This window comes from Natrix helvetica (genome assembly GCF_964273705.1).
Source record: "Natrix helvetica genome assembly, chromosome: 12".
Classification (NCBI taxonomy): Eukaryota; Metazoa; Chordata; class Lepidosauria; order Squamata; family Natricidae; genus Natrix; species Natrix helvetica.
This window is the reverse complement of record NC_138556.1, coordinates 3,459,792-3,472,772: the sequence shown is the minus strand read 5'-3', so window position 1 is coordinate 3,472,772 and position 12,981 is coordinate 3,459,792. Positions and strand designations below refer to the sequence as shown.

Genomic DNA, 12,981 nt, shown 5'->3' with positions numbered 1-12,981 from the left:
CCCTAAAATATTTTATCTGGATTGACCATAGGAGGGGGAGAGAGATAAGATAGAGCAGCGATGGTGAACCTTTTTTGGCTCAGGTGCCACAAGTGGGGGGAGCGCAGGGGGGTCGTGTGCAGGCATACTGCACCCATAATGCAATGTGCGACACCCCCCCCAGTGCACATGCGCACACTACAGCCACTCCCCCCCCATTTTACATGGTTTTTTGCCCTCCCCAGGCTCCAGAGGCTTTATAGGAGCCGGGGGAGGGCAAAAAGAGCCTCCCCCGCCCCCCCGGAGGCCCCCCGGAGGCTTCAGGGATCGTCTGGAGGCGTTCCTGAAGCCTTCGGAGCGCTCAAAACGACCCTCCGAGCAAGGAGGGTCATTTTAAGCGTTCCGAAGGCTTCAGGGAAGCCTCTGGACGGTCCCTGAAGCCTCCGGGGGGCGGGGGAGGCTCTTTTCACCCTCCCCAGGCTCCTATAAAGCCTCTGGAGCCTGGGGAGGGCGAAAAATGGCTTTTAAAAACGGTGAACTCAGCTGGCCAGCGTGCACATGTGTACTGGCCAACTGACAGGGCAGCGCCTCGTGTGCCCTGACTAATGTTTAGTAGAGCATACTACTAAACAACATGATGGCAACGGCGACCGGGGAACTGGTTCGGGGGCATGGTCAGCCTGGGCCACTGCTGGTTCTGCCACCCAGACCAAAATACCACTACCGGTTCGGCAGAACTAAGTTGAACCGGGACCAACCCACCTCTGGTGTTACTAGATTCTTGATTGGCTAACTGAGGACTAACCCAGCTCTCCTCCTATAATGTTATTGGGCAGCATCAAAATACAATTGATTATTATTATTATTATTGTTGTTGTTGTTGTTGTTAATGTTGTTGTTGTTATTATTATTATTATTATTATTATTATTATTATTATTATGTTAATCTTTGGTGAGATTTACAGCCTTTGAGGCTGGTTGGTAGCTCAACAGCTTGAGTTCTAGGAACGGTTAAGGTAACCTCGGAATATATAAGTTGTTCCAAGTAGGGTGGTTTTTGTAGAGTCAGAATGTTCAAATCAGGTAAATTTAGAATTTCCAAATAGCGAGGTAGCCCTTTAGGTATTGCTCCAAGGGCTCCAATTACAATCGGGACAACACTCGATGTCTTTTTCCACAGTCGCTCAACCTCAATTTGCAAGTCCTGGTAATTTGTGATTTTTTTCTTGCTGCTTATCTTCAATTCGTGCATCACCAGGTATTGCAATGTCAATGAACCATACTTTTTCCTTTTCAACTATTGTTATGTCAGTTGTGTTGTAGCCAACTGTCTGTCAGTCTGGATTCTGAAATCCCACAATATCTTGACTTTCTCATTTTCTAGAATCTTCTCCACCTGATTATTATTATTTAGCATATGAAGAGAAATAAGCACAACCGATCAATCAACATCCTATCATTCTCTCAGGTTTTGCTACTGGCCAGCCCGTTTGTCCTGCTTGCTTAAATGCTAATCTCAACATTTGCAAGCCCCACCACAGCTGCATGCAGGATGCAACGCCAGAGACACTTCAGCAGAAGAAAAGGAAATGGCCTCTACGTACGGATACAGAAGTCCCCGCTCTCATAATATCCTGGGCAGCACTGAGAGCGTCGGCGATACATGGTCCTCAGTCCCCTCCGATAGGCCGTTTTATAACTGATTCTAAATGGTGGGAGAGGAAAGGAAGAAAAAAAAAACCCCTGGAAATCAATGCCCATAGTTATAATTCTATTTGTGTTACATTACCGCAAGGTTGTTATGTTCAATATTTGCTTCAGAATGTGCAAAGGTTTTTGATATTTAAAAAGATCGATACAAATTCCAACTCCTACTCATTCAGCTGTATCGTAAGCCATTTTCATGCTAGGTCCAAGAGACGATTTGGGCAAGCAAGATACAGAAAGGGAAAGAAAAGGGAAATTGTGTGTCTCTGTGTGTGTGTGTGTAAATAAAAATATTTTGCCTATCCCTGGTTTTAATTCTTATCTCAGAAATAAACAGCAGTTCGAGATATTAAACAGGCAGAATTGCTCAATAGTGAGAAAGGCAGCATATAAATTTAATAAATAAATCCAACAAATATAAACATTGCACATGTCAGGCCTGCAGTCATATTCCTTTTAGGATCTTTGGCCTGCCACACTCTCTCTCTCTTTCTTTACTATGCTGTTTCATTAGTGGGGAATTGGGAGGGGGAATAGTAAGGAGCAGAATGTGTTCCTTTTTAGAAGCCCAAGATCATCTTTTGTCTCCGCACTCCTGCACCTGACCGGAACTAGATGGGAGGAAATGCCAGCGTGGCAGAGGAAGATTGGACCATGGGATAGACTTGTGGGTGTGGGAGCAAGGTCTTGAACTTTCAACTGGGTGGAAAACCCAGGAGGCTTTCAGATTCGGGTTTTCCACAATTTGTACCAACATGTCTCTCTTATTAAATTGGAACTTCGATGAAAGCTGTGCCTTGTACTCTGATTTAATTCTGGATGATATTTGGAACGCTGACAGCACAATTCCTTGCACTAATACATTTTTTTGCCACCTGGCCCAAACATGGCACTTATTAGCCTGTTCCCTGTCCCCTTATTCCCCACCGCTGAGAAGTTGGTGTGTTTCACACAACCACACATATAATATCTAGGTTGGACATTTCTGCACTCTTTCCAGAGCCTCAACATCTTTCTTATAATATGATTGTTTGTTATAATATGTTGACCAAACATGGATGCAGTTTACTAAGTGTGGTCTTACTAAGGCTTTGTAAAGCAGTATTGACCCTTTATGTGATCTTGATTCTATTCCGTCTTTTAATACAACCTAGGATTAGCTTTTTTGGATGTAATTTGTATACACAAATATGATGACATCCATGAACTTTTTGGACAATCATGTCTATAAACAAAAGATTGGGCTTCATGATCCCCAGAATCAACAACACACACCAAGAATTTGTTTATACTTGATTTGGAGAAAATCTGGCCTAATTTAAATCTGCCTTTAGAACTTTTCCAGGTGTTTCCAGGTATTTCTCAACCATGATTTATTTTTCAACCTTGATGTGTGTCTCAAACTTGAGGTGTGGAATTAAAGATAAACGAACTTCAATTCTTGAAGTTGCCTACGCTGGCTGGGGAATTCTGGGAGAGAAACAGGTTTAGCCAGTTCGTTTTCAACAGCAAGAAGATAAAAGAAGGAAGCTGCAAGCAAAAAATGATAGTCCCTCGGCCTTCCTAGTTGCTTCCAACTTGACTGCAAATGCAACGCTAAAAGCAAATGCATTGCAAATAGGCAGGGCTGGTTAGTCATCCTTTTACAAAAACGATGGCTATTTTCTCCAGAAAAGAAAAAGAAAAATCAATGTTCCATCTCTTTAGTGCTGCTGGACTAGTCTGCACAAAAGAACCTATCGTTATCCTCCGTAGCGGAAGAGCTTCTCCCAGGCTCGGAAGAAAAGGGAGCAATCCAGAGAGGATGAAAGGAAGGATAAGGTTTGAAAATACCTTCCAATTATCGCTTACCTGTGTCGAGTGCATTTGAACCAGTTGAGGATATCTGTGCATCTTGTATAATAGATCTGATCGAAGGGATGTGCGTAGGATTCCTGAACAGTCACGGCGTAGCTAGAAGGGAAGAGACAGCAACTGTTCATCTTCTTTATTTAGCCCAGGGGTGTCCAAACTTGAGAAATTTAAGACTTGTGGACTTCAACTCCCAGAATTCTAAGAGTTGAAGTCCACAAGTCTTAAAAGTCCCCAAGTTTGGACACCCCTGATTTAGCCATTCAAAGCCCAGATCCAAACACAGATCCTTTGGCCAAGTTTGATAAACAAATACTTAAGTCAATAAAAACAGAACGGGGGTAATCAATGGCTTACAATCACAATTGAGCCCAGAATATCTGTTGGTAAACAAGACATTTTACTATCTTCCTGGCCACCGTCGTTAGGCAAATCAGTGCAGTTGTTAAGTTAGTCCACGGTTGTTAAGTGAATCTGGCTTCCTCCATTGACTTTGCTTGTCAGAAGGTCGCAAAAGGGGAATGTGTCAATCCGGGACACTGCAACCGTCAGAAATACATGCCAGTAAAATATATACAAAATGTTTTATCGTTGGCACCTACCACCAACAAGATTGGCAAAAATGTACCCAACACTGAAACCGACCTGTTGGAAATGTAAAAAAGAACAAGGGACCTACTACCACATGTGGTGGACCTGCCCAGAATCGCAAAAATATTGGAAAAGAATCTGGAAGTGGGCACAAGAAATTACGGGGGAACAAATAAAGTATAAACCTGAAACCTTCTTACTAGGAATAATTAAAGGGAACTACACAAAAAAAAAATTAAATATCTACTAACACATATATTAACTATAGCTAGAATTGCCTTTGCCCAATGCTGGAAGCAAAATAATACACCGCCAGACGAATTAGTGATAAAAAAAAACCCTTGGATTGTGCAGAGATGGACAAATTAACCCTAAAATTAAAGGACAAAGAAGAATCGGAATACTACGAAATTTGGAATAAGTGGTATGAATGGTTGGATAATAAGAAAAACAATTAAGCCGAAAACAATATACATAAATAAACATAGAACTGTATATAAAAGTAGGTAAATGTGTAAAATATCATAAAAATGTATAGTGCTGGGCGTGCAACCACACTACTTGTGCAAATGGCGCACAAGTGCACACGTTCTCCCGCTTCTCCCCTGCTGTTCATCTGCTGCTGACAGAAGTGGGAATGTGCACACGCCTACCACTTCCGCAGCCCAACACAATTCTGAACGGCTCAAGGCTTGGCAGTGGGCCATGGCCTGGGGGTTGGGGACCATTGGTGTATATTGTTTGGGAGTCCACATCTTTTCCACCTGTGGGAATATAGGATCTTTAAATGAGGAGTGCCATCCGAGCTTGGTGGTTTTCTTGCAGACATTTCATTACTCAAGCTAGGTATCACCATCAGTGCTGGTAGGGAGTGAGGTTTGCTCTCAGTTCACATTCTAGCGCCTTGTCCTGTCTAATGTCTTGCCCCTAGAAATTGCCAAAGGAGCACAAAGAAACTCTAAAACCACCGCACCAACACTGGCAGGGCAAGACACTAGAACCGTGATGGCGAACCTATGGCACGCGTGCCCAAAGTGGCACACGGAGCCATGTTGCCTGGCATATGCGATGTCGCCCGTTCCTCTTCTGGGTTTCTGGTGCGCATGCATGTGCGTGTGATGATCAGCTGGCCTTCGTGAATGCGGCAGTGCCAGAAAAGAGCTGGTCTTCCGTTTTCTGACATGAGCATGCGTGCCGGCCAGCTGATCGTCGTGTGCACATGCCTGCCAGTAACCAGAAGACTAGCTGGGCGGCACACCTGCACACACCGGAAACTGGAGGTTCATTTTCTGGCATGCGCATGCCCCCTGGCCAGACCTTCTTTCGGGTTGTGGCCCTGACGAGCGCGTACGCATGCTCCATTTTCGGCACTCGGTGCCAAAAAGGTTCACCATCACTGCACTAGAATATACACTGAGAGCAAACCCCACTCCTTGCCAGCACTGATGAAGTTACCTAGTTGGGTAATGAAACATCTGCAAGAAAACCACCAAGCTCAGAGAGCACGAAGGACCCCATAGCCTCCTCCTTCTCCTCCTCCTCTTTCTTCCTCCTCCTCCTCCTCCATCTTCCTCCTCCTCCTCCTCCTTCTTCCTCCTCCTCCTCCTCCTCCTCCTCCTCCTTCTTCCTCCTCCTCCTCCGCCCCCTCCCCACTCCTTCTCCTCCCTTCTAGCACTGATGATGTTACCTAGGTAATGAAACCTCTGCAAGAAAACCACCAAGCTCAGAGAGCACTAAGGACTCCTCATTTCAACCCTGAGCTACAAATATTCTCCTGTTATTAGATACACACACACACACACACACACACACACACACACCTACCTTATATCAATTTTAGACTTCACCCTGCAAATAAAATTCCATTTCACGGCAACCCTGAGCTACAAAGATTCTGCTTTATTAATTTAATTAGGGGCAGATGAAAATGTCAATTTTACTTTCTCTGTTTCCCGCTTCCGTGAATTTTTCAAATTCAGTGTTTCCCACTTTTGCAGAAGTGCTGAGTCTGGCTTCTCAGATTAAAAAGCAACCACTGCACCATCGGTATGTATTTCAGTACCTTTCTCCAAACATGCCTTTTCCTTTCTAAATTTGTTGAAGGATTTATTACAAGTATTTCCATGTCACTTTACTCCAAAATGTATCCAGGCTTAATTAAACACAATACATGTTTGCAAACTGCTTCATCCAATGCAACATACTTTGTCCTACATCTTCATGAATATGTCTCTTTCTGTGCAGAGTAGTTCCTAATGATTTTTTTTAACATTAGTAAATTGTAGTATAAAATTTGAAAAGTGGAAACAGTTTTTTATACTTGTTTTACGTCATTGCGGGTGAACAGCTGTGTTAGCCTTTAGCACCAAAACTCAAAACGATTTGGGTAGCACTTTTTCTAACCAACCCATTTTAATCATCCTAAATAAAAATTAATAAAATATGTTAGTTGGGAAAGATACTCCCACGTTTTTTCTGATTTTTAAAACTTTTTTGTGTTGGTTCAAAATTGCTAATGGATTTTGTTCAGACAATAAGACTTATTCTGGAGACTGAATCTATTACAGTTAATTAAACAACAATTGATGAGATGGTGTCAAGAAACAAACATGGGTATTTGATTCAGGATGAACTTTTGGGATGACTTGGGATAGATAAGACACTGTGGTAAATTTTCTACAAGTGGATTACAATAAGTGTTAACAAAGTGTTTTGAAACTTTAATTTTGTTTTGTTTTAATATTATTATTATTCCTGTTAACTACTTTGTTACTAATGTAACTTATAGAAGATAGGTTAGTAATTTGCAAATAGATTTAGTAGTTTACAATGATCCATCACTATTGTTGTATGTACACTGAGAGCTTATGCACCAGAGGCAAATTCCTTGTGTGCCTATTTACACTTGGCCAATAAAGAGTTCTGCTCTGCTCCGCTCCACTCCACTAGGACGGCTTCCTTCTTGGAATTGCGGCTGTTCCATCGCTGGAGGATTTTAAGAAGAGTCTGAACAACAATTTGTCTGGTAGTGAGTCTCCTGCTTGACCAGGGGGTCAAATTAGAAGACTCCAAGGTCCCTTCCATGTTTTATGTTCTATGATCAATGCGAGGGAAAACTATTTATTTTCACTAGTTCATTTCAAAAATCACCTATGGGTCTACAAGCAGAGGCACAGCAGTACAAATGGAATTACATTACTGCTCCTTAAAGATCCCCAAAATGATAATTAAAAAATCACGAGTAATTTGGGTACCTCTCACTGTTACAAATACCTTGGTAAGTTCCTATCTCTTACGTTAATACACAGAAATATACACATTCAAAACAATAAAACAAGCTATGTTCTTAACTAAATTGGGATTAGTGATCAGAAATTAAACATTTGAGGGTGTTCCTTCCTAAGGAACATTTCTACAGGCTCCCCAAATGGTAGAATTCAGATGTCAGTATGAGATTCTCATGTTCCAGTTTTGAGCCAATTAATTAATTAAAATTAATTCGTCGAAATTATACTTCAATGCAAAAAATGTTGAGAAAAGAAAAGTCTGCATTAAAGTGCATATATTTGAAAAATAATAATAATTCCAAACTTGTAATTTACATTGGGCAGAATTACTTGCAAAACTACGTTACCTTAGGCAAATATGCAAACCAAAATGCAAATGTGTCAAAAATGTACAAAAAAAACACTTGCATTTTAAAATGATTTTTAACAGGCATGCAAAGTAGGTGAATAAAACTTAGGGGGTAAAAATAAAAAATAAAACAATAGTCATGTTTTGAATGGACAATTTCATTCTTGGTTTTTCTGAATTTCTAACTCCCTTAAAGATTCTTTCTTGTAAGAAGCAACATAGAAGTAATTTCAAGAAATAAACAGTTAGCAGAAAGAAGCTGAAAACAATACTTTTGCCAAAAACGTGAAACAGAGAAACTAAAATGTACCACCTCTCAAAATAGGAGAAACTAGGAGAAGTTTAAAAAAAACCCACAGATTTGTTCCTCCTGTGTACTGAATCTGGAGCAAATGTCTCCACAATATGGAACAAAAAAAGAGGTCAGACGATACAGGGAAGAAACTTTGGAGGAAAAAAAACCCAGTAATTTTCATTAAAAGGTAGTGAAAAATACAAATGAAATTAAATGCCTTCGAAATATTTTTTCCCACACCCTAAACATAAAAACACATATACCTCCAAGGTCACTTCAGTTTTACTTGGATACAAAAAAAAGCTAATTAAAAGCACATCTTATCCCCCAAATATAATTTTCCAGCCCAGTCAAATTTTTCAACCGCTTTATTTTTTTTAATGACATAGAAGCAAGCAACAGCAGTGTGTAGCTGTATGTATATACCTGTAACACCCACACACAGAAATATATATCTATATACACATACACATAAAATCAGTCTCTGGGGTTTAACGTTTTTTTTTACTTTGCCTCATTTATACACAGAAGCAGCTATTTTAATCTAAAATAATTTGTAGCAGAAATTAGCTGGTAATTGAGAACCATAAATTGTGAGCTAAGCAGTGGGTGTTCGCTTCTCTCCTTCATCTGAAAACATTGCTCATCGTCTGTTACCAGCTGGATGCAAAACAGAGCAGAGCAGGGCATTTTTTGAGAGAGCCAGGATTAACCAGTATGGTTAAAAGATTGGATTTGGACCAGAGAGACTCAATTCCTGTAAAGCAGGTGACCACAGAACACGAGGCGTAACTGGTCCAACTGAGTCCCAGCTTCTCTAACGGAGCTGCAGTTGCAGGGATAACAGTAAAATAAATGCCTAATGGCAGCATTTGTCAACGTTAGCAGCTTGAAGAGGTATGGATGCAAGGTTGACAAACATTTGGCTGTAAAGAAAGAGAGAGAAAGAAAGAGAATGAAAGCGAGAAAGAAAAAAGAGAAAGAGAAAGAAAGAGAGAGAAAGAGGACATAAGAGAAAGAAAGAATGAAAGAGAATGAAAGAAAGAGAAAGAGAACAAAAGAGAGGGAGAAAGAGAAAGAGAAAGAAAGAAAATGAAAGAAATATATATACAGAGAGAGAGAACAAAAGAGAAAGAGGGAGAGAGAGAGAGAGAGAGAGAGAGAGAGAGAGAGAGAGAGAGAGAAAGAAAGAAAGAGAAAGAAAGAAAGAAAGAAGAAAGAAAGAAAGAAAGAAAGAAAGAAAGAAAGAAAGCCAGCAATAAACGAAATCAATAAAAACCAACATAACCAAAGCAACTCAAGGAGACCATTTTCTTTAATAAACATTCAGTGAAAAATATCCAGCATTCTTGTTTGTCTTGGAAAGGGCATTTGGCACCCCCAAAATGTTGCATTGAGTCAGGACCCCAAGTTACCGACTCAAATCTTGACACAGCCCAAATTAATTGGGTGGCCTCAGAGGGGACCCACCTGAGACCAACCAGAAAAAGAGTAAACTCACATTTTTCCTGCAGAATGCTTCGGGTTTAATCTCCGAGCCAAAAAAAAAAAAAAAATTTCTGCCCACTCCCTGCAAGGCTGCTGATTGCATGCAGCTGTCCTGAACAGCCTGGAAAGGGGCCGAAAAGCCAGAGAGAAGTTGCAAACTTTACCGATGGTCGCACAGGAAACATTTTAACCCCTTCAATCCCTGATATTTGTTGCCATCAATATTATCCAACAGTGTTGGCTATTAATAGCCAACGGTGTTGCATCAATACGAGTCCTGAATAAAGTCATACGGTTATCATTCACTATAATTTCATCCTATTTCTCTTCCAATTGTCACCACTGACTGGTGAATGAACAGCGCATTAAACACCATGCACAATTTATCCTGTTTATTTGATATGGTGCTTTAGCTAATCAGCACAAAACTAACGTGAATTAGACTTCAGCACCTTAAAAATCACATGCAAGCTTTTTAAAAATACTGTCAGCTTAAGGCTATCAATTTATGAGATCCTAGGACCGTGATGGCGAACCTATGGCATGCGTGCCACAGGTGGCACCTGGAGCCATTTCTCATGGCACGCAAGGCATTGCCCTGTCACATCCACTGCACATGCGCACGCTGGCCAGCTGATTTTCAGCCTTGATTTTTGGCCGTTTTTCGCCCTCCAGAGGGTGAAAAACCGCCCAACGCGCAAACTGGAATTCGGGGAATGGACTTCTGGTTTGCGCATTGGGCTGTGTTTCACTCTGGGCCTGAAGCCTCCGGGGGGAGAAAAATGGCCCAATGGGTACCCCGGAAGTCGTCCCCAAACTTCCGGTTTGTGTGTTGGGCCATTTTTGCCCTCCCCAAGCTCCTAGAAAGCCTATGGAGCCTGGGGAGGGTGAAAAACAGACCCAGCGGAAGTTAGAAAACGGGCTGTTTCTGGCCTCCGGGGGTTGGAGGAGTTAGTTTTCACCTACCCCAGGCTCCTAGAAAGCCTTTGGAGCCTGGGGAGGGCGAAAAACGGACACTTTGGGCCCACCGGAAGTTGGAAAACAGGCTGTTTCCAGCCTCCAGAGGGCCTCTGGAAGGGGGAAACCGTTTTTGCCCTCCCCAGGCTCCAAGAAAGCTGTGCACGCATGCATGGGGCAACAGGGGTGGGTTGTCACACATGCATGCACAGGAGGCACGGTGCGGGAGGGGCATTAAATTATGGGGGTCGGCACATGATCAGGCTTTTGGCACCGGAGGTGAAAATGGTTCACCCTTACTGTTCTAAGAGGTGTAGCTTGATTCTGGTGAGCTAAGGAGATCTAGCCATGCTAAAGAATAGACTTACTTGCTGAAGTGCACGAAGGAGTTGATACAGAGCTGGACTTAATACAATAATTAATACTAGTTCATGTTGGGATGTTTTAATTAAATGCTCTGTAGTCAAGGTTGAGGATTATTTTCATCCTGACCTTCCTGGCATTAAGAAAACCAACCTGGGCCAGAATTCTGCAATTGGGATGCAAATTGTCTCTCAATCCAATGGAAGAGAACATCTGTAATTCAAGGCTGGGGTGCTTCTTGGTGCACTCTGAGCTAGCTTGTTTTCTTGCAGATGTTTCATTACCCAACTAGGTAACAAGATCAGAGCTACAAGGGAATGGATTGTGCAGCGGGGGAGGAGGAGGACTGTGTGGTCCTTGGTGCTCTCTGATTTTGGTTGTTTTCTTGCCAACATTTCATTACCCAATAGATAAGATCATCAATGCTAAAAGAGAGTGAGATTTGGGAGGAGGAGGAGAACTTGGTGCTGTCTGAGCTTGGTTGTTTTCTTGCAGATGTTTCATTACCCAACTACATAACATCATCAGTGCTGGTGGATAATGAAATGTCTTGACACAAAACAACCAAGCTTTGAGAGCACCAAGAATGTTCTTTGTTCCTCAGAGAGGTCTGTGTTCAGTGGTTATTTCAGACAAATTTATTTTACTTGCAGAGAAATCATTTTTATGTCCAAAGGTTCCTGCAGAATTTCACCCTAAATAAGGTGGTAACCTTCAAATTTTTGTTTCGAGACCTAATTTCTCAGGGTCACAAGGGAAGTTTCTCACCTCCATATGTTAGCTACCAGTAAGAAACAGCAAAGCAGAATCTGTTTAGACAGTGTGTCCTTCATTAACATAGAAAAACCAATCAGCTTGATTATTATTTTATGATCCCTTGTGCTCCTCTTGACCTCGCCCTAACTCAATCTTTTGGCTTGATTTATTACCACCTAAGTATCACAGTCATCTTGGCCCGGGCAGCCAATCAATTCTAGTATTTAATTTTTGTTTTTCTTTGATTGGATCCCCGGGTTGCTGACTTCTTTCACACAAAATCAATATTGTATTCTTGGACTCAAAATATACTGTGCTACGGAACTGCAAAACAATACAAAATTACAGGTTTCATTTCCACTCTCATTTGTTCTTGAAAACTCTGTGTTTGTGTGATCAAAAGGAAGGAAGGAAGGAAGGAAGGAAGGAAGGAAGGAAGGAAGGAAGGAAGGAAGTGAGTAGGAACGATGGGGAAGGAAGGAAGGAGAGGGATGGGAAAGAAAGGAAGGAAGGACAGGAATGGGGAAGGAAGGAAGGAAGGAAGAAAGGAAGGAGGGAAGGAAGGAAGGAGAGAAATGTTGAAGGAAGGAAGGAAAGAGATGAATGTTGAAGGAAAGGGAAGGAAAGAAGGAGAGGGATGGGAAAGGAAGGAAGGAAGGAGAGGAATGGGGAAGGAAGAAGAGGAACGGGGAAGGAAAGAATGAAAAGGGGAAGGGGAAGGAAGGAAGGGGAGGAATGTTGAAGGAAGGAAGGAAGGAGAAGGAAAGTGAGTGGGAGGGATGGGGAAGGAAGGAAGGAAGGAGAGGAATGTTGAAGGAAGGAAGGAAAGAGATGAATGTTGAAGGAAAGGGAAGGAAAGAAGGAGAGGGATGGGAAAGGAAGGAAGGAAGGAAGGAAGGAGAGGAATGGGGAAGGAAGAAGAGGAACTGGGAAGGAAGGAATGAAAAGGGGAAGGGGAAGGAAGGAAGGGGAGGAATGGGGAAGGAAGGAAGACAACTGGGCCTGGCACATCCATTTAAGTTGGCAAAGGCTTTCTACCCACACCTTCTACCTACTATGATGGCAGGTGTAATGGGTCCAGGAGACCCCTAAATTGTGTCCCACTGGTTTCCAAGGCAGCACTCTTCCATCCTGAGCAAAAAAGATATTTTATACCGACAATCACTCAATCTTTATTTTATAAATAATAATATACCGTAAATACATACTGTATATACCGATACATGCATACATAGGTACTCTTGCTTAGATCCAACGTGGATTCCCAAGAGGGAGAGGTGAAAACAGCTTGGGAGGGTCACCATGTGCCAATCTTGGTTTTGGGGGAGGCTGACAAGCTTAAGTCTGTTTCACTCCAT

The 12,981-nt window shown here is 42.0% G+C and overlaps 1 protein-coding gene across 4 annotated transcripts in view; it reads right to left on the bottom strand.

The window, feature by feature from the left end:
• MEGF11 (multiple EGF like domains 11) overlaps positions 1 to 12,981 on the bottom strand; it is a 669,285-nt gene that overhangs the window by 470,930 nt on the left and 185,374 nt on the right. For all 4 annotated transcript variants that reach the window (XM_081965210.1, XM_081965211.1, XM_081965212.1 and 1 more), the window contains 2 exons: positions 3,538 to 3,639; positions 1,584 to 1,684 (listed from right to left, as the gene is read on the bottom strand). In XM_081965210.1, the coding sequence (XP_081821336.1) occupies positions 1,584 to 1,684; positions 3,538 to 3,639 (203 nt within the window). Of the gene's footprint in view, positions 1 to 1,583; positions 1,685 to 3,537; positions 3,640 to 12,981 lie in introns of those variants that run through there.